Here is a 27,320-nt window from a genome sequence, read left to right on the forward strand (position 1 = left end):
AAAGGCTTGCAATTCACCCGCAAATAGCTTTCCCACCGCCTCCATCATCGCGGCCGCGCGCGCGCGCAGCTTAGCAGGTTGCGGTTCCGCCATCAGCAGCCCTGTAGGATCTGTGCATCACGACCACCTCCATCATCTGCATAAATCAATAGACAAACATTCAAACAAAGGAAACCGTGCAGCTCATGGTGACCGTTTGGCATATGATGTATCTTCATAGCCATTCTTTCATACACATCAAGCAGGAGAGAAATATGCAAGTAAAATAGACTCTTTGACGTTTGATTGTGTTTCACCAACTGACTCAAGCGACACTGGCTTTATAAGGATGCAATATTGATGCTGAGAAGACTCGTTTGAATCATGGTCCACATCCATTGCCCTGTTTTTGTGCACAACAACACAGACATTAATCTTCAGCTTTAGAGTTGGAATCTGTCTGTTGTGTTTTTCTGTTTTTCCTGCCCTCATTATGCCGCTCAAGATTTATCAGTCTTTTAATAATCTGTAAAGCTGAACGGTGACCTTTTGGGTGTCTAGTGAGCAGGTTTTATTTTTATCTTCTTCCTTATTCCAGGAAAAAAGTCATGTGTTTTAGACAGTCTGACATTCTGTTTTTGCGTGTCTGTGTACATGTGGACAAACACAAACGTCTAAATAGCATGTTTACTTGTGCAGCAGTAGTGCGTCATGCTGTATGTTTTATAATAGTGATTTATAGTGTAATTGTATAGTTACATGTGAAAATTTACATGGGTTGTGTAACTGTGCATAAACACAATTGCAAAAGATGCATTTTTAGGAGATTGGTCTTTCTAAAGAGGATTTTTAGTTTGAAATCTTTTTAGCTGTCATAAGTACATGCGCAGTGTTAGTCATAGTAGCTGGCATGAAAATGCTCCTGCATGTTTGCATGCACACTCTTGTACCTCATTGTGAATAAGATGTACATTTAAGAAAAAATTTCAATAAGAGTGTTGTTGCTGTTTTTGGAAAGTTTATTGTGGATGTTGTCATAGAAAGTATACAGATAAATTTTATTACATTAGATCTTTTCATGTCTTTTCTCTTTATATAAAAGTATTTATATGCTGGTCAGAGAAAATTACAGATTTATATATTAAATTACGTATTATTTTTATTTTAACAAGTCATCACTATCACTAGTGTGCAATTAATTTTTTTTTTTTATCATTAGATTGTATTTTATTTTAATATTTGGTTTTAACAGGTAATTGTCTTCTAAGTTTATCCATCCATCCATCCATCCATCCATCCATCCATCCATCCATCGTTCATCCAGTATGTATCTATACACGTCTCTGTTCTAAAAACTAAACACATAATATTAATTCTGGCATTAATTCAACCACAATAGCAACTGCTTTGTTTTCATATATTGTGGATTTCAGATTTCTCATGAAGTTTCAAAATCAGAGCCATCACTATTAGGATGACAATCAAATATTGTGCAAGAATGATGAAGTGAGTGAAAGCACACCCAGTGAAAGGTGAAGGAGGTCTTATTTTGTTTACCTTGTATCTAAAACACATCTGTCATTTATTTATATACCAAATCCCTTGTTAAATTATCCTCGTAACTCTCCCTCTCTTCATCCCCATGTGTATCTCTCCTTATGTCATTTTCCGTGTCTGAATACCAGTGAGCATGCTGATGTCACAGCAGACCGATGGTCAAGCGTGGTTTATAATTACAGCGAGATCTCCAATACATAAACAAAATGAATGTTTCTAGATGTGAGCAGATGAGCCAACAGGAGGCAGCGTCTCCTGACGATTTCATTGAAATGAATGAAATGACTCCCATGGGGGGGAATCACACCATGTTAATTAGCATGATATAAATATTAATTATATGAGCATGCAATCATTTCTTATGTCCAAAAGCCTCATCTAGTTCACATATGGAAATTATTTTCAAAGACTATATTATAATTAAATTCCCATAACTCATTATTATGATCATAATCATCTTTGTTTGAGAGGCTTATTACTAGATGCCCTTTTTATAGACTTTGTGATTTATGTTTATTTGTGACTTACATTAGCCTACTCATGAACTTCAGCATCACTGTATGATTTATAACCTTCCTCTTACACCATGTTGTTAAAGACATTTGTCCAACGATTCTAATCTTTTGACAGAGTTTAACACTAAATGTGCTACAGCAGAGCAATTGTTATAATGCATTACTTTTTTGTCAGCACACACTCTAAACTTGTGTATGATAACAACACCAAAGACAGAGAATGACTGTAAAACTAACTCTTAAATTACATGTAAAAATTTCATTAATTAAAAATTCAAATTAATTAAAAAAAATTAATGTATTAAACAAAATAAGATAAAACATTCTACATTTTAGGATTTTGTGCATGCCTATATTTAGGGCATTTATATTTATTATTATTATTATTATTATTATTATTGTATGTTACAGAACTTCAGTCTGTCTCATACAGAGGTTAAGATGAGTTTAGTCTGTAGATATTTTATAGGACAAATATCAGTTAGCCCCATGGGACTTATTGTGTGAGACATTTAAAAAATAAATAAATGTTTTGATCCTATTAAAGTCAAAAGTGACATCAATTAGCCTAAATGCAGAATTCATAAGGGTTAACTTCATAAACATGTAAATAATACACTCGGCTAAGATGCATTTCAAATCCAGTCCCTGTGTTATATAATACAGCTCTGTAATGTTTACCGTCAGAGCAGCTTTTGGTGTTGTTTCAACTTTCTTTTTTTTCTTAGTGTTTTTCAGCTGATAATTATTTCTACACCATCAAAACCCTAAAAACATATTAACTAAAGCATACACTGAGTATTGACCTCTGCAGATCTAATCTGACCACACCACTGCACTAAACCCATACTAAACTCTACTAGATAGACCAACTAAATGTTAGATCCTAACACAATACATCATTTTATCACCCATATTTTACATGTGTGTGGCCTTTTTGTCAGTTTTGATGGCACATGTGCACCAAGCCTTGGATAAAATCTCTAATAAACACTTTTGCCTTTTGGTATAATAAACTAGATTTTATTGTTCTGGAGGGACCTACTAACAGTTGCACTGACAGCACACCCGAGATCATAACAAAGGCATTTATTGCGATTTTTCTCACAAAACATTTCTGAATGACCTTTTAAGTCAGTTAATAAAATATTTTAAGAGATATGAGTAAGACGTCAAATATCAAATAGCAATTTCAAAACATGAAAAGTAACATTCTTTTATAGATGCAATAAAGTGTAGAGGTGAAAAAATCAATGAAACGTCTCGGGCACAGCTGTGAGTGTAACGATGGCGTAGATAAGAGCGTCTAACAAAAAGCTGTGTTGTAGCGCCACCGCGTGGCCGCAGCGGCGCTCTGCAGGCGTTAGCGCTGTGTGCGGTGAACCGGTTCACTCCGCGGTGGACTCGCTGACCCCGCTGCCTTGGGCTCTGACTGCGCAGCGGCGCCAGGTGCTTAAGGAGACCGTTTGAACGCATCCAAAATGTGTTCTACCTAAGCGATTATTCTGCCATTTGTAACCATAATTTAGCTCCGAACGCTTCGAATGGTGTTTTCCCCCTCGTGTAATCACGTCCCTGTCGCTTTAAAGCTTCAGACAAAACGACCCATATGATTTTCCACCTCCAATCATCATCACTCCCCCGGCCGAGAGTGCGAGCCCTTCTGCATGCGGACATGGCGAAAACGGACAGATGTCTAAACAGAAGAGCGCAGTGTGGATATAAATGACAGCTCTTTTTGCATGAAAACGAAGCTCTGAAATGCTAAGGAGGGGAGACAGCACTCCTTCGAGGCAGAGACCACTGAATCACCATGGTTGTAAGACCCTTCTCTGACTGTTTTTGTTACCTGCATGTCTGTGAATGTTTACTTGGCCTGTAGGATCTGACAGACATCAGTCACATCTGGAGGATGATGTGCATGTCATGCAGGTGTGCTGATAGCATGCTGCTTCAACATCTGTCGAGAGCTTCAACAACTTTCTGCTACTTTTTGAGAAGATGCTTATGTAATGATTGATATTATCGGAACATCTGTTCAGATTTTAATACTGCCCTTAACAAAACAAATGTGCATAAATTGTACGCTTAGGGGTACATCAGGGGCAGTACCCTAAAAGCAATCTTCTTCATCCCTAAAGGGTGCGTATTAGTACCTTAGAGTCGTAAGTGTCCTTATAGTAGCAATATGTAGTTTTATGATACTATTATGAACTTCATAGAGGTAAAGAAGGGAGAAAGCTGTCCGGTACTGCCCCAGTGATAAGATGTTGTACCCCTAAAGAGAGTGTACCTGTCCCAGCTCATGACTTTGGAGGATACCGTAGCTTAAATGAGAAACGTTGTTTGTTTGTAATAATGTTGGTATGTCTAGTAGAACTAAGACATATAATAATATAATAATAAATTGTAATAATAAAGAAATAGAAGAAATTGTTTTATAAAATCACAATCACATTGCTAAAACTGTCCGGTCCTGCAGATTTGCTTTATTCAACATTAAGAAGATCAGGCCCTTTCTTTCGGAACATGCTGCACAACTCCTTGTTCAAGCTCTTGTTCTGTCCAGGCTGGTCTATTGCAACGCTCTCTTGGCAGGTCTTCCAGCCAGTTCTATCAAACCTTTACAATTAATCCAGAACGCGGCAGCAAGATAAATTTAAATGAGCCGAAAAAGAATACACGTCACACCTCTGTTTATCAATTTGCACTGGCTACCAATAGCTGCTCACATAAAATTCAAGGCATTGATGTTTGCATACAAAACCACCACTGGCTCTGCACCCCTTTACCTAAATTCATTACTTCAGACTTATGTGCCCTCTAGAAGCTTGCATTCTGCAAGTGAAGGTCGCTTGATTGTGCCATCCCAAAGAAGCATAAAATCACTTTTACGGACTTTTAAATGAAATGTTCCCTCCTGGTGGAATGACCTGCACGACTCAATCCGAGCAGCTGAGTCCTTAGCCATCTTCAAGAATCGGCTTAAAACACATCTCTTCCATCTTTATTTGACCCTCTAAATTTAGCACTCACTATTCTAATTCTATTTAAAAAAAAAAAAAAAAAAAAAAAAAAACTCTAACACTAGCTTGCCCTATTCTTTTTCTATTCTATGTGTTTTCTTTTTATTTATTATATTATTTAAAAGCCCTTGCTACAAGTACTGCGTTTAGGCTAACTGTGACTTGTTATAGCACTTATATATCACTGCTCTTTTGTTGATTTTGATTGCTTCCATTGTCCTCATTTGTAAGTCGCTTTGAATAAAAGCATCTGCTAAATGACTAAATATAATATAATATAATATAATATAACATTTCACACATCTGCACTGTTTGTTTACTTGTCTGGATAATTGAATGACTATATTATGATAGCTGGAAAGCCGTTATATCATTCAGATACATAGCATATAAAATATTGTAATTTAAATTATAATATTGTCTTTATAATATATAAAAAATCTAAAAGCAGCTATACACATTTTAAGAGAAATAATAAGCTTGGCTTTATTAAGAAAATATTTATTAAAAAAATAAAAATCATATAAATAAAAATCAACCTAATCTAATCTAATCTAATATAATATAATATAATATAATATAATATAATATAATATAATATAATATAATATAATATAATATAATATAATATAATATAATATAATTTCAGATACCTGCACTGGTTACCTGTCTGGATAATTGGATCAATTTATTATGAGAGCTGTACGATTTAGACAATCTGTAAATAACATACATAATTGATTATATATTAGAATGTCATTAATATATAATATATATTTCTTTGTGGGTGACCTTCTTTATAAAATATACAAAGGCATAAAAGACATGATAGAAATCATGTTTGCTAGAAATAGTTTTATATTACTAGAATTTAAAAATGATAATTTGCTCGACAGCTACCTTTAAAATGACAATTACTCCAGCCTGTTGTTTGATTGTAATGTAAATCAGTATCTAATATTTAAACATTGAAAGTTGATGTGCATCTCAATTCAGTCTGATGTTCTGTTGTAGCTCATAGTGGAGAGAACTGCTGAGCATCCATCTGCAGAGTTCTCCCTCGTTGAGGATGTGGCCCTTCACTGCACCTTTTTAATGGACAGGTTAAACAAGCAGCGTCTGTTTCAGCCAGATCTATGTGATGTAGACATCGTCCTCCTGCACCACCAGACTTCTTTCCAGGCCCATAGGGGTGTCCTCGCAGCCTACAGCCCCTTCTTCCACTCGCTGTTTGCGTCAAGTAAGGAGCTGCGGCGCGTGGAACTCTCTCTGGAGAGCCTCAAGCCTCAAGGCCTGCAGCAGATCCTCAACTTCATCTACACCTCCAAGCTGCTGGTCTCCAGCTGCAATGCCCAAGACGTGCTCAAGGCTGCCACGGTGCTCCAGATGAGCAGCATCGCCACTTCCTGCAGTGAGCTCATTACTAGAGGCTCGCTGGACGTCAGTCCCAGTGTGGACCAAGCCAAACAGGAAGTCGGCGCTCAGAGCTGGAGTCACAGCAACTCAGTGAACTCCAACTTTCACATGGAGATCAAGCAAGAGAAGGACCCCACCTGTGCCAGGATCTATGGAGAGAAAAGTGAAGTGAACCCATATGCTGTTCAGGTTGGCGATGGGCGTCCAGTGCAAGTGGGCGGTTGTAAAGTAGAAGGGAAGGAAATGGAAAACCTGAGGGACTCTGAAGATCTTGATTCATTTAATAGAGAACAAATTATTGTGGAGTTGAACCTAAACAACCAAACACTTAATATGTCTAAAGTTTTAGAGGGAAACGCAGCAGTTCAGTCTCCCTCAGGACAACAGCTTCCTGGGAAAGGAAGACGGAGCGATGAGACTATTGAGGAATCAAGAGACAATGTGGCTTTGGAGGAGGAGGAAGATGAAGGCGAGCAAAGTGAAGAAGATGATGTGAGACTTGAAGGCACCAGTGAAGAGGAAGGAGAACACACATTACCTGCATTCACGTCTGAAAGAGCAGTACGACAAACCCGGGCTTCTGCTGATGCTGTAGCGATGGTCTCCAGGAGAAACAGTGTGAGAGAGAGGCAGGAGACGGCTCATGGAGGGAACAGTGAGGAGCTTCTGGACCAGGATAGATTGAAGTTTCAGAGCTTCACCTGTGTGAGATGCCCCAAGACATTCAACAACCGCTGGTACCTGGAGAAACACATGAACATGTCACATAACCTTATGCATATTTGTGACAAGTGTGGCAAACGCTTCCTTATGGAGAGCGAGCTACTGCTGCATCAGCAGAGCGACTGTGAGAAGAGCATACAGGTAAGCAGTCAAGTCAAGTCTTTTTTGACCAGCATAATCTTTCGATATTTTTTTCCTCTTTTGGAAAGTCATAGAAACACTGTGATGGATTTTGTTTTTTGTTTCGGGGGCAAATGGGAATGTAAAAAAATTATATATTGAAACATATATATAAAAACCATATATGTATTATATATATATACAGTAGAATTGAAAGCCTGAGATAATAAATTAATTTTTAACCGAGTTTTAAATGTAAATATAGTTGGAGCTGCTCTAACATACAGGGGTGAAGAATTCCACAGTCTAGGTGCAGCTACCGAAAAGGCCCAATCACCCCTAAGTTTTAATCTAGACCTAGGAACAGTTAGAAGCAGCTGATCAGAGGACCTAAGGGATCTAGTAGGCAAGTGTTGTTTAAGAAGGTCTGCCAGGTAAGTAGGTCCCAAACCATTTAATGATTTAAAAACAAACAATAAAAGTTTGAATTCTATTTGGAAACGTACTGGCAGCCAATGAAGGGAAAATAGAACTGGTGTGATGTGCTCTCGTTTTTGAGTGCCTGTCAGCATCCTAGCTGCTGCATTTTGGACTGCCTGCAAACATGACAACGCTTTCTGGCTAACTCCTATATAAAGGGAATTACAATATACAAGCCTTAAAAAAATAAAGGCATGGATAACTTTCTCAAGGTCTTTAAAAGAGAGAAATATCTTTACCTTAGCCAAGTGGAAAATCTTTAATAAAGATAGCATTAATTTGCATATCAAATTTGAAAGCTTTATCAAATAAAACACCCAGATTTTTCACCATCATCTTATTATACAAGGCCAGAGGGCCAAGGTTAACAGTCTCACTCAGCCCAAAAATAATAATCTCTGTTTTGTTTTTTATTAAGTTTTAAAAAGTTTAAATCCGTCCAGCCTTTTATATCATTTAAACATTCTAAAATAGGAGTTAGAACATTCAAATTATTTTGTTGCAATTGTAGAAATATCTGCGTGTTGTCTGCATAACAGTGAAATGAGACATTATGCTTCTTAAAGACAGCATATATAGAGAAAAAAGTATTGGGGCAAGAATGGACCCTTGAGGGACGCCACAGGTGAGAGGAACTGATAAAAATTCACCATCATTAACTGCAAAGCTTCTATTTGATACATACGACTTAAACCACTGAAGAGCCACTCCTTGAATTCCTGCATATTGCTCAAGACGAGAAACCAAGATATTGTGGTCAACAGTATCAAACGCCGCACTAAGATCTAATAAAACTACAGTTAACGGGTCAACGGTTAATAAAATATCATTGTAGACTTTTAAGAGTACTGATTCTATACTGTGTTTTGCTTTAAAACCTGATTGGAAAACCTCGAGAACTGATTTTTTTCTCTAAAAAGGGCTGTAATTACTACTTTCTCCAAAACTTTTGAAAAAAACTGAAGTTTTAAAATCGGTCTAAAATTTGAACAACCTTTTGGATCCAAATTAGCTTTTTTTATAAGAGGCTGCACTATTGCATGCTTAAAATAGACAGGAACAGAGCCTGAGACCAAGCAACAATTAATTATTGCCATGACACTCGGACCATTAACACTAAAAGCTTGTTTAAAAATGTGAGTAGGGATAATATCTTGATGGCAAACTGTAGGCTTCAAATGTTCAACGATCTCCCCCAAGGATGCAAAAGATACATGCTCAAACTGATCAAAAACAACAGAGCATGTAGATGGGGCTGATGGATCGTAATCCGGTAGTTGGATAGATAATCTAGTATCTTCAGTCTTCTCAATGAAATATTTAAGAAAATATTATGAAAAATAAGAAAATTATATGTTTTTTTGATGGGTGAATAAAGAGAGTGAAAATAAGCATTTTTATCGGGCTGCTATGTTAAGGTCCAGTAATTTTACTCTAATGGCAATGTATAGGTCCTTTTCTATGTGATTAAAGTGAAATAACTGAACATAAATACAGGTCCTTCTCAAAAAAATAGCATATTGTGAAAAAGTTCATTATTTTCCATAATGTAATGATAAAAATTAAACTTTCATATATTTTAGATTCATTGCACACCAACTGAAATATTTCAGGTCTTTTATTGTTTTAATATTGATGATTTTGGCATACAGCTCATGAAAACCTAAAATTCCTATCTCAAAAATTAGCATATCATGAAAAGGTTCTCTAAACGAGCTATTAACCTAATCATCTGAATCAACTAATTAACTCTAAACACCTGCAAAAGATTCCTGAGGCTTTTAAAAACTCCCAGCCTGGTTCATTACTCAAAACCGCAATCATGGGTAAGACTGCCGACCTGACACCTGTCAAGCGAGAGGGTAAGCGGGACACAGAAAGAAAGAAAGAAATTTCTGAAACGAATAGGCTGTTCCCAGAGTGCTGTATCAAGGCACCTCAGTGGGAAGTCTGTGGGAAGGAAAAAGTGTGGCAAAAAACGCTGCACAACGAGAAGAGGTGACCGGACCCTGAGGAAGATTGTGGAGAAGGACCGATTCCAGACCTTGGGGGACCTGCGGAAGCAGTGGACTGAGTCTGGAGTAGAAACATCCAGAGCCACCGTGCACAGGCGTGTGCTTTTGAACCAGAAACAGCGGCAGAAGCGCCTGACCTGGGCTACAGAGAAGCAGCACTGGACTGTTGCTCAGTGGTCCAAAGTACTTTTTTCGGATGAAAGCAAATTTTGCATGTCATTCGGAAATCAAGGTGCCAGAGTCTGGAGGAAGACTGGGGAGAAGGAAATGCCAAAATGCATGAAGTCCAGTGTCAAGTACCCACAGTCAGTGATGGTCTGGGGTGCCATGTCAGCTGCTGGTGTTGGTCCACTGTGTTTTATCAAGGGCAGGGTCAATGCAGCTAGCTATCAGGAGATTTTGGAGCACTTCATGCTTCCATCTGCTGAAAAGCTTTATGGAGATGAAGATTTCGTTTTTCAAGCACGACCTGGCACCTGCTCACAGTGCCAAAACCACTGGTAAATGGTTTACTGACCATGGTATTACTGTGCTCAATTGGTCTGCCAACTCTCCTGACCTGAACCCCATAGAGAATCTGTGGGATATTGTGAAGAGGAAAGTTGAGAGACGCAAGACCCAACACTCTGGATGAGCTTAAGGCCGCTATCGAAGCATCCTGGGCCTCCATAACACCTCAGCAGTGCCACAGGCTGATTGCCTCCATGCCACGCCGCATTGAAGCAGTCATTTTCTGCAAAAGGATTCCCGACCAAGTATTGAGTGCATAACTGAACATAATTATTTGAAGGTTGACTTTTTTTGTATTAAAAACACTTTTCTTTTATTGGTCGGATGAAATATGCTAATTTTTTTGAGATAGGAATTTTGGGTTTTCATGAGCTGTATGCCAAAATCATCAGTATTAAAACAATAAAAGACCTGAAATATTTCAGTTGGTGGTGCAATGAATCTAAAATATATGAAAGTTTAATTTTTATCATTACATTATGGAAAATAATGAACTTTTTCACAATATGCTAATTTTTTGAGAAGGACCTGTATATGGGCCTGATAAAAAAATGCTAATTTCAGAAGAAAATTTCAGATGGTATTTAGACGGCATTTAGAGGTTTTTGCATCTGAACTCTTCATAAATAAATAAATGTGTGTGTGTGTGTGTGTGTGTGTGTGTGTGTGTGTCTGTCTGTGTGTGTGAGGGAGAGAGAGAGAGAGAGAGAGAGAGAGAAACATTTAATGGATTCACAGGTTATTAATTTTTATTTAAAAAAATAAAAAATAAAAACTTTTAACATAAAATATCTATTTGACCTTTTTATGACAAAGCAAGTTTAGTTCAGGTTGTGAAATGTCATATGGTGTGACACTTCAAAACTTAATGATATTATGATATTATGTATTAGGAATTTGTCATATTTGTATAAAAATATGTCTTTTCATATCTAAAATTATATTTGAAAACCATTTTCCTGAAAATTGTATAAATGATTTTCAAAACCATATGAAACCAGCATGAATACAGAAAATACATATTTCTGCACTTCACCTAGATATTTAAAACATTTATTGCCAACACTTTACAGCACAATAAGGTTCCATTTGATAACATTAGTTAACCACAATAGTTAACACAAACTAACAATGAAAAATACATCTAAAGCATTTATTATTCTTCATTCTTATTGATTCCAGCATTATAACTGAAATGACAAGTTGTATCTATTAATGTTAGTTAATGGACCTGAGCTAACATAGACTACTAATGAACATTTTTTTTTTTTTTTTTAGCTAATGTTAACAAAGATGAATAAATACTGTAACAAATGTATTGCTTATTGTTAGTTAATATACTGAATATAGTTAACTGAATATAGTTAACTTTATTGTAAAGTGTTTGTACCCATTTTTCCTTTTCTTTATTGCGGACAATTATGTTAAAGAAATAATGCAATACCCAGGAACATTCAAACCCATACAAACACAAAAAACTCAATGCAATGGACAAGATTTGTTTTTACTGGTCTTTGTCTCATTTTGTAGTGTCTAACGTGTGGAAAAGCTTTCAGGAAGCTCTGGTCGCTCCATGAACACAATAAGATTGTTCATGGCTTTGCTGAGAAGAAGTACACTTGTGAGATCTGTGAGAAGAAATTCTACACAATGGCACATGTACGCAAGCACATGGTTGGTGAGTTGTGTTAAAGTTAAATTAAATTAAATGAAAGCTTCCTCTCTCAAACCTTTACTCCTTGTCTTATACTTTAAACAGTAAACTTTGATTATCTGACTAATCATTGTCTTGTTCTACACATCTTTAGCCCACACAAAGGAGATGCCATTTACCTGTGAGACATGTGGCAAGTCCTTTAAAAGAAGCATGTCACTGAAGGTCCACTCTCTCCAACATTCAGGAGAGAAGCCTTTCCAGTGTGAGGTAAGGTCAAATTAAGCAATAAAGTAGAAGCTGTGAATATATACATTATTGCTTTATAATACAAATAGGTACATTATAAAACATACGTACATTAACATTTATTAAAATGATGTTTAAATGATGTATATATAGGTATATACAGTATGCATAATTAGAACCTTCCCTTTATCAGCATTTCCTCTCAGCAACACAATAAAAGCTGAGCTGTCCTCACCGACCGCACAATATAACAAACATAACATTACTAGTGTAGTCAGATTATTGAAGAAATGACTCTTATGAACAGGTTCTTTTTAGTGAATCAAAAATATTAAGCGCAATCAATGTAACTCGATTCCCAAAACCAATGAGTCCTTTTACTAGATAGATCAAAAAAGATGAGTTACTGATCTGGATCAGTATAAAACAATGTCCTTTTTTATTACCGTTTAAAAATTGATGTTAAAATATACTGTGATATGTGAAAATGACATAAATAAAGAGTTTATTGAATCAGAAAATCTTATTCACACCCAGCAAGAATAAATGTTGTCTGCCCAGTAAAATAAACAATAACCAATAACGTTTTGATTTTAGCACAGAATTGACCAATCAGCATCCAGGACCTGAAAATCTGGTTTCATAATTTCCATTATTAACTGCTGGCCATGTTTGAAATTTGTCCACTCCTTGTCCTTTAGGTCTGCAGTGAGTGTTTTCAGTATAAGTACCAACTGCGCTCTCACATGAGCATCCACATCGGACACAAGCAGTTTATGTGTCAGTGGTGTGGGAAAGACTTCAATAAGAAACATCAAAATGATCAACAAACGAAGACACAAAAAAACCATATCCATCTACACAAACAAACTTTCAAAAAATAAAGGTGCTTCAAAAGGTTCTTAAAGCGATGCCATAAAAGAACAATTTTTGGTTCCACAAAGAACCATTCAGTCAAAGGTTCTTTAAAGAACCATCTCTTTCTTAACCTTTTGTAATCTGAAGAACCTTCTTCAGATGTTAAAGGTTCTTTATGGAACCATTTAGACAAAAGGTTCTTCTATGGTATTGTGAAGCACTTTATATAGTCAGTCTAAGAGGTCTGTTGGTTCTTTTTAGGAGAGAAACCATATATTTGTGAGATCTGTGGGAAGAGCTTCACGAGTCGTCCCAATATGAAGCGGCACCGGCGTACGCACACGGGAGAGAAGCCTTACCCCTGTGAAGCGTGCGGCCAGCGCTTCCGCTTCTCCAACATGCTGAAAGCTCACCGAGAGAAGTGTTCCCAGGTCAGGAACCCTCCCCTGCTGGACTCCTCCGCTATATCCAATCAAGCACAAGCTGCTGCCAAACAACAACTGCCAGTCGGGATGGAAACACTGAGGGATATTAGGCCACATCTGCATGGCGTAGTCTCTTTTCCATCATCTATGCTCCACTCAGTGGACAGGGGTCCGTCACATTCTCAGCCGCGTTCACTTATGCCGCTCTACTCTACAGACTCCAGGAACCTGTAACTACTGCTCTGTATTAGACTTTTTATGATGCAGAGATATTTTTATGTAGCAAAGAGTCTGGGATATCATGTTAGACTTACTTTGATTTCACGTCATATTCTCTAATATCCCTTCCGTTCCCTTATCAAATGAGCCCTCTGTGCTATGATAAACCTAGTTAGGCAAAAAGTATTAAGTATGTATGATACTAAAACTATTACCTAGATGTAGAATGCAAAATGTAAGACATATATGCTTTATGTACAGTATATTAGGAGAATGATAAATAGACAACAGCATATTCGGTTTATATAGCTTTCGGTTTAGATGCTTTATGTAAAAGTTTGTTAGTTAGCACTATTTATGTTTGGGGTGATGACCTGATATATATAGTGAGAGACTTATAAGTGAGTAACGCAGGTCTTGTTAGTGGTGGAAATGTGCAGTCAGTGGATTCTGTTTATGGCACTTTACTGGCTTGTTGGTGTAAGGGGTTTTATAGATATTTGTTTAGGCCTTACATTTTGTCATAGTTTTATTATTTCTGTCATAATTTTTTGTTGTATTTGTTCAGAAGCACCTTAAAAATCTAATTCAACTGATTCTCCATCTTTGTCTAAATTGTGAATGACTACAATTTGTCAACAGATGGACACTTATGAGTCAAGTATTCAGAAACCTTGATGGTTTGTGTTTTTGGTGATGTTTAGATTAATGTGTTTAGGCTGAACATGTAGGTCAGAAACACTACAGCAGCCATTTAACAGGTGAATTGGTAGAGACTGTATTATATATTAATAATGAAAAAAATCAGTTGTTCTCCACTATTTAGTGTTTATCCATTTCTCACAGTCTCACGCAGACTCTAATGTTTGATCTTCTAAATGAAAAATCTATTTTTTATTGTTTTTAACTGGTCATTTTTGCACTTGTAGACAAGAATCTTGTAGTTTCAGATCTGTAAATGTTTTTACACAGCAATATTTTTTTTATGAATTGGGTATTGCAGTCTTATTTTATTGCTGTAATGTTTTCATTTCTGTCTATGTAATTACATTAATATTTTGGTCTATGCACAACATTCCAAAACCTGAGAGGTGTTCAGATCTCTTTGTTCCAGAGTGTTTGTGTTCGCAGCACTAGCTGTTTATTATTCATGATGAAAAAATGACTCTGAAGCTCCATCCAGGACCCATCATGAAAGTCATGATGTCAAGTAGTATCAACATGAAAAAAAGATGGCATACAGAATAGAAAATCCTTGTATTCTTTCACCTTTACTTTTTTATTTTCATGTGGCTTTGGAGGGTGTATGACAATATTTGTGTTGACTTTTACCACAGACGATTGTGTTTTGTTGTTCGTGTTTTTTAGTTTGGTCATTGTCTACAGTATATTAGGTTATTGTTCAGTCACTGCCATTTATTTCTCTTTTTTGAATGTAAGAACATTGTACTTGGTCATAATTGCGAAATGTTCAATTGTAGTTGTCATCTAAAATAACATAATAGAATGATAGAAATCAATGTACATGGTTATTTAAATAAGTCAAATTGTTCAGCATCTAAATAACAAAGCATTCTTATGAAAAAAAAAATAGATGGTCTTGTGTTTGTCTCCATCTGCTGAGTTTTCTTGGAACAGCAGCATCATACACTGCTCTATTACATACAGTACCTTAATATCTATCACAAACTAACTATATCAACATTAAGCAAAGTCTGTGACAAATGATTCAATGGAATATGTATTGCTCTTTTATGAAGATGTGGCTGACATTGTTTACTGTGTATTTTATCAATAGAAGACAGCTGTAGATCACATCTTTGTGAATCTCAAGGTGTTCAGACTCACTCCAACTACTGTGGCCCCTGCAGCATAACTAATCTCCCTCAGGATCCCATTCCAGCAGTTCTCCTCCTCCTCAAACCTGTCAATCAAATCGCAATTTCATTCTCAAATTTCAACTTTAGTTTCAAATATATGACCAAGTTTCCTTAGGCCAATAAGTCTGTGAGCTGAACATAAGTACTCACTTCCATATGTCATTCATTTCAGTGGGCTCCAGTTTTTCTGTGGTCTCATTGGGCATCATAGCAAAACCCCCTACAGCATACAAGCAGCCGCCCAGTTCGATCAGGTTAAGAGAGCTTCTCTCCTGAGGAAACTCCACAAACTCTGACCAGCTAAGGAGGAGATGCACAAGTGAGCAACTTGCCTGTGTTAAGGAGTCTTGACAAAATATGACAAAAGTGTGACTTACGAGTTGCTGGCGATGTCATAGACCTCTACACTGCTAGTCAGGCCGTTATCAGTGACTCCAGTCACCACATAGATTTTGTTTTTGTGAATAGCAGTGCCAAATAGCGAGCGGGCGGTTTTCATGGGTGCCAGATCCTTCCATTCAAACTTAGAGGGGTCATAGACACATACTCTCCTCAGGCATTTCCTGTATGTCACATTTCAAGTTTGGTTATGAAAACCAAAGACAACCTGGCATAATGTGTTTGTAAAGTATGATAAAACCAGATTCCTTACTCACTTGCTCTCAGTTTTTCCACCGATCACATAGACCAGTCCTTTGTGCGAAACAATTCCATGTCCATAAACTGCATATGGAAGAGGGTCCGACTCTCCCCATTTGAATGACCTGTGTGAAAATGTATAGTTATCAAACTTCAGCCATGACAGACAACATCCTGTTGAACAGGGGTTATGGTAAGGGCCGACCTGGAGAGGTATAATCAATCTCAAGATCTACCAAAAAGAGTGAAATATGCCTAATGGCTATATTGAAGTAACTAATTATTTATTGACATGGAACTGACATGTCAAAGTAAAGTGAGTCAAATGAATGATTGTTGATTCAGTTGTAGCTCTGATTCATTCAGTGAAGGATTCATTAGACTGATTTATACATCCACTGCCTGCACAGATATCAGCAGTGCAAGGTTGTAGGTTGCCAGGTTGAAGTCACAAATGGGTTGAAATTTATATGATGTGTCAAATGTGTGAGTTGGATGCGTTTCAAATTATATCTGGCAAATGGACAATCTTGGAATAATATATTGATGGGACTATTCATATAACGAGGTTTGGGCCATTAAAATTACCTAGAGAAATTACAAAATGGGAGGGGAGTGGGAGATGGATGTGAAACATGGTAGACTCCCGGGAAAAACGGGAGTGTTGACAGATATGCATTTATAGTGCGTCATGTAAAAAAAAAAGAGAAATAAATCTTAACTGAGAATTTCAGAACTTACATTTTTCATATTTCTGTCATGCATGAATGCATCAACATCCTCACACTTTGTGCAACCCCTCTTCAGTTTAAAACAAAAACGCTGCTAATATGAGCTCTGTCATTGTCATTTGCTATATGATTGTACTCACTGTCTGTCGTAGATCATAACAGAGTCTAGCGCACGTTCTCCCTCCTTCAGCTCTTTTCCTCCCACCACATAGATGGAGTTGTCAGCCTCCGCCAGACCGAACAGACACCGAGGGTCTGGTAGTGAGGGCATCCCCAACCATCCAGAGCTCATGGGATCAAACTGAAGAATGAAGAAGAGCTCAGATTAAAATATAATGATCTTAAAGCATTGTTCCTGTTTGATTCCTCCTAGACAATCCCTTCAAAGGTTTCACTTGAATTACATGAGGAAAATGTCATGCAGGCAACATTAAAAAACATGACACATGAGGTTCAAAGCTTTAACAGCTGTTCTGAAGCTAAATGGACCCTGTGGGACATTCTCACAAATGTATTTTTGGAACCAGAGATTCATGATGCTTTGAATCATTGATTTGTAATATAAACATATTTAGCAACATTAGCAAGACTTGACCATGCGTTACCTGAAGAAAGTAGGAACTGAACGGCTGTTCTTTGTTCTCTTCGTTGTACATCAGACCTCCAGCAACAAAGATCTGATTTTCCTTTGTGACAAGACTGCAGTGGTTCTTGGGGATCTCGGTGGATGAAGATGCCAAGTAGCACTCGTTTGCACCAACATCATATGCTACCGTTCCTGTATCGCTTATCATCAATAAAAGGTCTGATTGAAACATTCCAAAACGTGGATTGTCATTTAGGATTCCCGGCAGCAAACCCTCCTCATCCTCATCTTCAGAATCTGCTGTCCCATCTTCATTTTTGACCCTTTTGACCCTGTGTAGCACTCCTTTCTGTGCATCCTTGACGATCTGAAGCTCCTTCTTGAGCTCCTGATTCATCCTGATCAATCTGTGGCCCTCGACTTTCTCTTTAAAGTAACTCGTCGGTATAAGACGGAAACGTACGCAGTGTAGAAGTTGCGGCAGGTCTTTCAATCTCTCGCCTGTGTCGTACTCCACCCAGTCCATGAGAGATTCAAACACCAACTCTTCTCGTTCAACATTCAGGGAGTCACATGTGATGATAGCCGCCAACTCGCTGGGACCCAACTGGTGGAAGTCCTGGTCCCGAATGATGAGGGCATACCGGTCACAGATGAAGTCCCGAGCCTCCATAGCCAAACGTGGACAGTCCAGCAACAGTCCCAGTCTAAAGATGGCCAGACAGTTACCAAGAACCAGCTTCTGCTGCAGATACGAGACACACACGCTGAAGATTGATGGAATCTGGTACATGTTGGCCGCCATGAAAATGTCTTGGACATTATGCTCAGTCAGGTTGATATCTGAGGTATATATGTACCTCAGGATCATTCCCATGACTCCAGGTTCGATGTCTTTTAGAACAATCTCCCGCTTTTTGCTCTCTTCCAGGTCTGAAAGGAACATGGCTTTGAAGTAAGGGCTGCTAGCGGCTAGTACTAGCCGATGACAAGGAAACTCTTTGTCTTTGATCTTCAGAACACAGTCCACAAACTTGTTAGCATCCAGGAGATCACAGAGCCCATCTTGTAGGAGCGTTTGCTGGTACATCCGTGGCTCCGTCACTGGATCCACTGACAAGGAGGCCATCTTGTTATGGTTTGATGTGATATTTCAGTAGGAGGGAGGGGAGTCCTGGTCCTCTCCCACAGCAGAACTGAACTGACTGTATTAACACTGTTACTCTAAAAGAGAAATGGCGGAGGATGTGACGCTTTGGTGTGGCCTCAGCTCCTCAGCTGTCACAAGCTATCAGCTACTGACTGTCCATCTATATATAGAAATGCGTAAATGAACCACACTTAAGGCCTGAAATACAAGCTTTCCCTCCCTTCCCCCCACCAAACAGATCAGACCAACAGCTGACATGTTGCTCACTGGGAATATTAAGTTGTAGATCTTATAAAGAAGGACAGTAGAGCACCACAAGATGGTTGTGAGATGTGAACAGCTTGAAAAGAATGTTACAGAGTGAAAGAAAAGATGGAAATCAGACCCATTTAAGACTAGTTTCAAAATGAGACAAACAGAAATAGAACTGCCTGTTGCTTTGGGAGATAAAGTCCACCTAGTGGAGCAACTCGGTATTATGGGCTCCTTCATCTATTAGCATCAATTCATAGTAGCAAGCATTGCTAATCTTTGAAGTTACAACTAGACTTGAACCTCGGCACCATGAGTGCAACAGTGCTTTATTTGCTCCAGTTCCAGTAGAATGCATTTCATTTTCATTGTTTTGACATTTTTTCATACAGGGAGGACTGGAGATGGGAGGGAAAACAGGAATGAAAAACTTTCATTCCTCACTTGAGACCCATGGTGTAATATGTTTGAACACATGTGCTGACCACTAGGTTATTATAGCTTGTTTACATTTACACATTGAACCAATTAATCACAAAGTAGGTATTTAATAAAATAATTCCAGTTTGAAGTTAACTTTCTAAAGGCACACTCTTAAAAATAAAAAGTTCTTAAAAAGTTTTCCAAAGGGAAGTTTTTGAAGTGATGACAGAAAAATCCTCAAACCTTTCAATCAATATTGCTTAAAATAACTATTTTTTCTTAGTCTAAACAAGATTAATAATCTGAAGAATACTTTTCAACCTATATATATATATATATATATATATATATATATATATATATATATAGTGTATATGACGACAAGGGAAATTCTAATTTGCGCTAATAACCCATGTAAGGTGACAAAAAATCCAAAGGGAGACTGAAAACTAGGAGATATGTAATTGTGTGCTGATAACAGCATAGCAGACCTACAGTATTCATCAGTGTATATTTTAGGCACATTAATCAACTCAGATCTCTAGTGTGCCACTCAAAGCTCGATGTAGGACAAAGCCTAATAGGGGAATGTGTTCACACCGTATCATTTGCTAGATTGGGACATGAGTAACAGAAATATGTGACTGCACAAAGTTTAATGTGGTGAAGTGACTAAGCTTTGTGTGGTTTAATGGGGCATCATTGTGACTGTTGTTTATAAATAATAAAAATACAAATTAAACAACTTCCTAGAATGTATGTTTTGTGTAATAATGGCTGTAAACCAGGACAGTTATAGTTAACTAAAACTGAAATTAAAACCATTAAGAAGTTGTTGGTTGAAATAAAAAATAATCATTAATTTAAATACAATATTAAACAAAAACTATTTAAGAATCTTTATTTCAACTACATGTAGTTGTTGAGGAAACATTTCTCATTTTCAGTGTCTAAAATGATGTAGTAAAGTGAATCACTGAAATGAATAAAAATTATATAGACATTTTAACAAGAAAAACTAGTAAAAATGACAAAAACACAACATGTAAACAAGTAAAAATAAAAACTATAATAGTGTCTCAACAATACTCAAATTACACTGCTGTAAACATATTAAGAGTAATGAAATAAAAGACAACAGTGAAAACATTGTACATTTTAATTTTATTGTTCAATATATTATTTATTCATAAAATATTTGGCAAGCCCATTCTTTAAATAGCCATATCCACTGAAAATATAAATAAAAAATGCACTTGGTTTATTTGTGCTAGAGTATGTCAGAGAACAGGTTGCATTTGGCTAAAGTGCACTTCAGAACTATTCACAGTTAAAAACATCTTGTGTTTTTAAAACAGACTTGTGCTAATCATTGACCATAGTGGTGGGACTGCATCGGTCTGGCACAAAAGCTCAGGGGCAGAATTAACAAGAGGAACTGATCTAGTGCTGGATCAGATTCAATGACCTCTCTGTCCTTTACTCTGCCTTCTGTTTGTCCGCCTCTGTGGGCGGCACTGGTTCCGGATCATCCAGCAGAGCCTGCTTTCGCTCTCTCTCCTTTATCAGCTGCACGCCACAGTAAGTCACAAACAGCACCGAGAGAGTGGACAAGGGGAAGCCTGAGGGAATCACAAGAGTGCTATTATTCTCTGTGTACATGCTGTGTTTACCCCATTCCTCTGGAGTTTTTGTGCTGATACAACTACATGTTTCAATATTTTCGTATGTTTGATGTATATATACATCATATATGAGCGATTTACACATGTAAGAAAGAATACATATGTAAGAAACACATTCTGCACAAGATTCTAGCTACTTTACTTTCCGTTTTTATTATATAATGGTCTAAAACGAAACACTTACCTTTAAAAAGGAGTCTCTTAGCAACCAGCTGAGCAAAATCCAGACTGTTCAGAGCCAGGACGTTGTACAGGACAATTTGCCAGAAGTTAACCGCGTTGAATAAGCCCCTGATTCGACGTGACATTGCCTCAGGCATAAGATTCTTCTGGAAAAATATTAATATTACATTATTACTCAGAGTAAGCAAATGCTGTTATTTTCTTATCAGTGAAATGTAGGCCAATCAGTCATGACGTAATATTGAAAGACAATCAATTGGTAGTGCAATGATTCAAAACCCAAATGCTCAAATCCCTCACAACTGAATGTCTTTGGGATCTTACCTCAATGGTGGAGAATGGTGGCAGAGAAAATAATTTAGCCACCCACAGTTCAAAGTTCAGGCCAAAGCAGTTAAAGAAAGACCAGATGTAAACCAGCTCACAGGGTCCAAGCCACAGAGTTGTGACAGCAAATGTGCAAATGGTTGCAAGAAGCTCCTTGAAGATGGCATCATGGTTTTCTCCGATATAGTCATAGACATATCTTTAGCAAAGAACAGGTGATACATGTTAAGTTTAATGTTTTTCTATGTTTATTAGAGACATATATATTTTAAAAAATGATATGTGATGATACACAGATAGAATTGGTTATTTGCTCACTTGCACAGCCAGTCATTGATTCCTCTGTCAAAGTGCCTAAAAAAGTCAATGTCAGAAGAAACTGTAAACATGTGATCTGGTAACACAGCCGTCAACTGCTTCCAAAAACATACTCTTTCTTTTCTCTTCTGTTAATGACTACACTTACGTTTCAGCGAAGACATAGAGCATTGTGATGCATTTAGGAGGCTGAGGAGGGTCAAGATGGTCCAGTCTGGATACAGTGTTAATGACACCAAACAGGACGGCTGACTTCACCCAGTCATACACCAGATTGGAGTACGCCAAGCCAGCTGAATAGTAAAACAATTCAGACCGACTAGTGATAGTAAACAAATGAAATTTTCCTTAAAAATAATTAGAAACTACTTGTAACATAATTTCTAAAAGTCTACTGTATTTTCTAGTTATTTACTGACCCAGAGACCAGTCAGACAGTTGCTTCAAAAGCTTCAGATCGTTAGGGATGGTCAAAATGTACAAGAAATGGAAGAAGACATCCACCACCAAAATAGCCCCAAGGTGCACCAAAGCATGAATGGTGATGTTCCACATCTCTCTTTCTTTACGAGTCAAGTTAGGGTTGTTAGCCTGAGAATATTAGAGGGATCATTACAGTGCATACCTAACCAGAGTGACATTATCAAAACTATAACAATTATTTATTCTATTCTATAGATTATGTTTTATGTAAAATATTAGACGATTCCATAAACTGGACTTTTAAAGTGCTTTTTTTCTTGAGAAAAATGTTAGGAAGTTGTGAGATTCTCAAAATACAGGACTCACCTGCTGGTGGAATCGATCAAAGGTCATGACAGGTCCAAAGAAGAAGAAGGGGAGGTAGAAGTTGTACTTGATCAGATCCAGGAAACTGTAGTTGCCATCTTTCTTCTCACAGTTCTCTAGGGCAAAGCTCATACAGCGCATAATGGAGAAGCCACAGCCTCCATAGAACAGGACATCTTGGAGATCAAAAGAGCCTGTTGCAAATCCTTCCTGCATTAAAACAGACAAATTATCAGAACATCAAAATGACAAAAATAAATGCGTCTGTTCATCCACATGGACACATGTACCACAGACTGTGGGGGAAAGGATGTTATGTAAGGGGTTATAAACAACAACACAACAATATTCAAACTGCTGTAAGAATACATACATTATGAATATATGCTATTCTTTCACAACTTTAGGTTTTTAAAGTACTATTTTTTTATAGCACTTTACAAAATACAGATTATTTTAAAGCAGCTTCACAGTAGTAAACAGGAAAATAATAGAATCAATGATGCAAATTTCTTTAAATATGAGACAAATTCAAGTTCTGCTGTAAAGCAGCTCTACAAAGACAATAGTGCTATTATTCAGCTCAAGTCAGCTCAGTGTTGATTCAATTCAATTCAATAACTGTAAATCATACTGAAGAAATTATCATTCACTGCCTATGGACCTTCTCACCTGCCAGGTGTTAAAGGGCTCCATTTTGAAAGTTGCCAGACTGGTAAGTCCAGCCACAAAGCAGAGCCACTTCCTCTTGACAAGGGCCACGCTGTAGAGGATGATGCAGTGAGACAGGATGAGAGTGATGTATGTCCATCCCATAGTAATCAGCACAGCCAGAGATCCATACAGCATATAGATCAAAGATCTGTTCTGTGGGTAAGGAAGAAAAATCCTTCTGAAAAGGCAAATTTATGTAATCCAGCTGTCACGTACAACAGTACTAATTGGATTTTTTGCACTTTTTAAGGAGCTACTGTTTTAAGTGTTAGAAATGACAAAATAAGTCCAGTATTAGCTTGAGTTGTAGCAGTACTAGTATTTGTTAGTCAGTTAGTAGTATGATCCAAACAAGAATTGTAATGGCAAGTACTTTCAGAGTTACCTTGAATAAATCTATACCAGTCTTTTGGTCAGCAGACAGAAACACGAAAGCATGTAACATTTCACACAACATTCAAGTTAGATCATTTAACACATGCATTGTTAATATCAAAATGTGTGTGTTTTTTTTACTATTATTGTTTATTCAGACTCTGTCCATACATAAAATCATGCAATATTCACAAAACACTCCCATAAAATATCAATAGCAAAATATTATCATTCTTAAATCTTAAATGACTTGATCATTGTGCATAAGGTGAAAAACCCCATTCAGTACCTTTGGAGACAGCATTGAGCAGATCTTAGCAAAAATCACATGACCGGAGAGGGCAAACAGGATATGGTTGCGGAAAGTGGTAAACCACATTACCCATTCAAAATCTGACACATCCTATAGAAACAGAGAATATCAGTAACAGAAAGTGATTAATTTGAGTCAGAATATGGTTAAACAGAGTCATTTATGTAATATACATCAAATCAGAACTTATTTATAAAGCACTTAGCAACCCCAAAAAACACAGATTGTACCAACATGCTGTACAATTTAAAAAAATAAAATAAACACCACAAATACATCTGCTCAAACCTACTAGTCATTAAAAATAATGAAGGCCTCATCAAACAAATATGTCTTGAGGTGGCTTTTAAATGTGTTTACAGCAGTAGAGGATCTAATATACTTGCCATTTTTCTGCCAAAGTAGTGCCATCCTGGTTTTACATTCTCCCTAAATGCCTTTCTGTTCACATTCTCTGCAAATAAAAAACAAGTTTCCCAAAAGCAGCAAGGTGTGTTTCAGGCTAAATGATAAAGCTTCCTTTCTTTATATACTATGTGTATATATATATATATATATATATATATATATATATATATATATATATATATATATAAAACCAAATAGCATTACATTAGGATTTCATAAGGTAAATTTTGCCAGCCTGCATATTCAGAGGCTTCTCTGTGATAATCCAAACTCTCAAACATATTTTGAGATTATGAAACGGTCCTGTGAAATCTGACAAATCTTTGTATTATGAATTTCAAAGATAATACAAATTCCATAACAGATCTTATTTGAGAGTCAGGGGTTGTTGAGGGTTATCAATGTAGGACTGTCTGGTACACTTAGAGCCTTATGTTAGTCTAAACTGATGTTCCTGTGTATAAAGCGAAAAGAAGACATAATCAATATGTGATCTCTAAAAAGGTTGAGGCAGGACATGGCTAGTTTGCTCCAGTAACTTACCAGCTCGGATGTCAATAAGCAAAACAGTCTATCCACACAGAAACAATAATACTACAGTGCTCTGTTTTACAATGAACAAAAGCAAATGCACCTTTAGTCGTTGTATTCTAGGGCATTCATGATTGATGTGAACATATTTCTGTGATCTTAATGTAGAAAGAAAAAGCGAGAGATAAAAATGAAGTGTACCACTGGAGGCCTCAATGATCCAGCTGCCCGCCCATAAGAGCGCAAGAGAGAGGACAGCAGTGTAGAAGTACAGCTCAGTCTTGGGAAGGGCTGTCTTGATCCCCATGGTTAACCTGAAGAGAAGTCTTAACATTAAAATCCTGTTACACTCTGTACTAAAATTAACCATTGACCACTGCAGGAAATAAACACGGTAAATACAACGAAAACTTACAGCTCCACAACTCTAAACTCCACAAGCTTGTTTACGGTTTGTTTTACTGTTTAATATGGCAAATGTACATTAAAACAGTGATTTATTTTGATGTCAAATCCTAATTTCGTTTTTACTTTAATATTTGTCCGTATTGTACGGTACTTTTATTAGCCTCGCGATCGTACTCACTAGCGGCCGTTACAGGTCAAACGTCACTCACCCGTCTCCTCAGATATCCACTGATACTTCTCTTCTTTTGGGTTCTTTATAACCAGGTCAGAAGTACACTATATTAATACTTGTAGGATTTTAAAATGTATATTTGCGGTTGGGGGATAAAGTTTAGCTCTAAAACTGTAAGAAAATAAACATTTCCACGGTAATTATGTGAAGCACCAGCCGACGGAGAAGAAGCCGGCGAAACTTTCACCTAATGATATCAGCGGGAAAATAACTGCCCAATCACAGGAGACTTTTGTGACGGTCCTATTAATATTAATGACGTTACAAACTTGAGTTTAAATGTAAAAAGTTACGATTTTAGAAGATAAATGTAATAAAGTGCTAGAATCAAAATTTCATGATTTTTTTATTTTTTTAATTATTATTAATATCATCGTGTTATTATTCAAAGTCACTACAACTGCAACCACACTGATGTAGTCAAGAGGCACTATTGTCATTTCGGGTTTTGGCACCCAGAATCAAGTTTTTCTTGCATAACTAGTTTGCAAAATCCAATTTATAAAGGAGTGGTGCTCTGTAATGCTTTAAAACTTTAGTGTAAAAGGTACAGCAAAAACATGTTAACTTAGATAGGCCTAGCCTATATGTGAGCCTTTTAATTGTTAATGTACCATTTATTTGTGCAGTTCGTTCGATGCAGTGAAATAACAATATAATGATGTTTGTTACTGTGTCTGCTGTATACTGTACTGTATTAAATCATGTAGCCTCTCTGCAAAGTGCCAACAGTAAAAGTAAAAGTAAACGCTGTTTTCGATCAGGGAAGACACTCCATACTAATTACAATAATTTTTGTGAAGGTCACACATATCGATCATCAATAATGTATAAGAATCACCTTTATATATATATATATATATATATATATATATATATATATATATATATATATATATATATATGCAATGGTGCAGCCTCAGCCTATAGGCAATCACAATAAGATACAGATATAAAAAAACTAAAACGAATAAAACAACAAAAACATTCCTACAGAGTTGACACCCAATCAACTTCTCAGAAGACAAGACTGTGATCAGTGACTTAAATGGGAGTGCCTCCTCAGAAACAGCACAGTCAGCTGCGCCGTGCACCCTCTTCCTATTTTAGCCCGAGCAGTTGCTCATGGTCCAGTGCAGCAGCTGCAGCGCAATGCGATCTCCCACACATCAGGAGATCCTTCAGGAGTATGAAAAACCGAGGACTGAACTCCCAAATCAATTTCCTTTTAACACTGAATTAATTAAGAAACAATGCGTGTACCTGCTCAATTAAAATCTGAGTATCTGTCTCAACTAATTACTATAGCTGCACGCATATCTGAAGTCCTATTGAATGTAAATGATGTTGCACAGCTCTGAACGCCCCCACGCCGCATGATCCGTGGGACTATCTGTTTACTGCACCGTGTACAGTAAGTACAGTAATTCAAAAGGAAGTGCACTTGCTCAGTACTAACCTCACAGCCGCTCAGATGTTTGAAGACAGATGTCTGTCAACCCCCACAAAATTGAAAAAAAGAAAAGAAAAAGGGGGGTGAGTAGGGGCTTCTCCTAATACATCCGTCCCGGTTTCCCAGTGCCGATGGTGCACTGTGAGAAGCAGCAGTGGCTGGTGTGGATGTTGCGGG

The 27,320-nt window shown here is 37.2% G+C and overlaps 3 protein-coding genes across 7 annotated transcripts; 1 reads left to right on the forward strand and 2 right to left on the reverse strand.

Moving 5' to 3' along the window:
* The first annotated feature begins 3,394 nt into the window (after positions 1–3,394).
* On the forward strand, positions 3,395–15,266 carry LOC109103075 (zinc finger and BTB domain-containing protein 47-like). The gene is made up of 6 exons (XM_042718099.1): positions 3,395–3,870; positions 6,092–7,357; positions 11,872–12,019; positions 12,150–12,265; positions 12,946–13,085; positions 13,359–15,266. The coding sequence occupies exons 1-6, from the start codon at positions 3,865–3,867 to the stop codon at positions 13,759–13,761; spliced, it is 2,079 nt and encodes a 692-aa protein (XP_042574033.1). The 5' UTR covers positions 3,395–3,864; the 3' UTR covers positions 13,762–15,266.
* LOC109103076 (kelch-like protein 40a) lies at positions 13,813–18,884 on the reverse strand. Its single transcript, XM_019116394.2, has 6 exons — positions 17,602–18,884; positions 17,137–17,297; positions 16,283–16,390; positions 16,004–16,189; positions 15,777–15,926; positions 13,813–15,670 (listed from the first exon to the last, which is right to left on the reverse strand). Exons 1-6 carry the CDS (start codon positions 18,709–18,711, stop codon positions 15,559–15,561), a joined length of 1,827 nt encoding a protein of 608 aa, XP_018971939.1. The 5' UTR covers positions 18,712–18,884; the 3' UTR covers positions 13,813–15,558.
* A 1,668-nt stretch (positions 18,885–20,552) lies between these two features.
* Positions 20,553–27,320, reverse strand: LOC109103072 (protein-cysteine N-palmitoyltransferase HHAT-like protein). 5 transcript variants are annotated; one of them, XM_042718102.1, is made up of 13 exons: positions 27,150–27,320; positions 25,252–25,364; positions 24,498–24,565; positions 24,088–24,201; positions 23,809–23,829; positions 23,382–23,576; positions 22,710–22,919; positions 22,340–22,511; positions 22,069–22,213; positions 21,921–21,956; positions 21,600–21,801; positions 21,277–21,418; positions 20,553–21,029 (listed from the first exon to the last, which is right to left on the reverse strand). In XM_042718102.1, the coding sequence occupies exons 2-13, from the start codon at positions 25,355–25,357 to the stop codon at positions 20,887–20,889; spliced, it is 1,554 nt and encodes a 517-aa protein (XP_042574036.1). In that variant the 5' UTR covers positions 25,358–25,364; positions 27,150–27,320; the 3' UTR covers positions 20,553–20,886. The 5 variants fall into 5 exon arrangements, with proteins under 5 accessions (XP_042574036.1, XP_042574034.1, XP_042574035.1 ...); XM_042718100.1 differs by having other exon boundaries at positions 21,277–21,421; XM_042718101.1 differs by lacking the exon at positions 27,150–27,320 and adding an exon at positions 25,668–25,889 and having other exon boundaries at positions 21,277–21,421.

Source organism: Cyprinus carpio, chromosome B2 (assembly GCF_018340385.1).
Source record: "Cyprinus carpio isolate SPL01 chromosome B2, ASM1834038v1, whole genome shotgun sequence".
In the NCBI taxonomy this organism is placed as follows: Eukaryota; Metazoa; Chordata; class Actinopteri; order Cypriniformes; family Cyprinidae; genus Cyprinus; species Cyprinus carpio.

What these genes read in the sequence shown, in the direction of transcription:
- LOC109103076 (XM_019116394.2), bottom strand. Translation starts at nt 18,711, where the DNA reads ATGGCCTCCTTGTCAGTGGATCCAGTGACGGAGCCACGGATGTACCAG. An exon ending in GTTATGATCTACGACAGACA is followed by an intron (nt 16,391 to 17,136) that starts GTGAGTACAATC and finishes ATTTTCACACAG; the next exon opens with GTCATTCAAATGGGGAGAGT. An exon ending in TATGACATCGCCAGCAACTC is followed by an intron (nt 15,927 to 16,003) that starts GTAAGTCACACT and finishes TCTCCTCCTTAG; the next exon opens with CTGGTCAGAGTTTGTGGAGT.
- LOC109103072 (XM_042718100.1), bottom strand. Translation starts at nt 25,357, where the DNA reads ATGGGGATCAAGACAGCCCTTCCCAAGACTGAGCTGTACTTCTACACT. An exon ending in GATCATTGAGGCCTCCAGTG is followed by an intron (nt 24,566 to 25,251) that starts GTACACTTCATT and finishes TTTTATTTGCAG; the next exon opens with AGAATGTGAACAGAAAGGCA. An exon ending in CACCATTCTCCACCATTGAG is followed by an intron (nt 21,422 to 21,599) that starts GTAAGATCCCAA and finishes ATATTTTTCCAG; the next exon opens with AAGAATCTTATGCCTGAGGC.
- LOC109103075 (XM_042718099.1), top strand. An exon ending in ACTGTGAGAAGAGCATACAG is followed by an intron (nt 7,358 to 11,871) that starts GTAAGCAGTCAA and finishes CTCATTTTGTAG; the next exon opens with TGTCTAACGTGTGGAAAAGC. An exon ending in GATCAACAAACGAAGACACA is followed by an intron (nt 13,086 to 13,358) that starts AAAAAACCATAT and finishes CTGTTGGTTCTT; the next exon opens with TTTAGGAGAGAAACCATATA.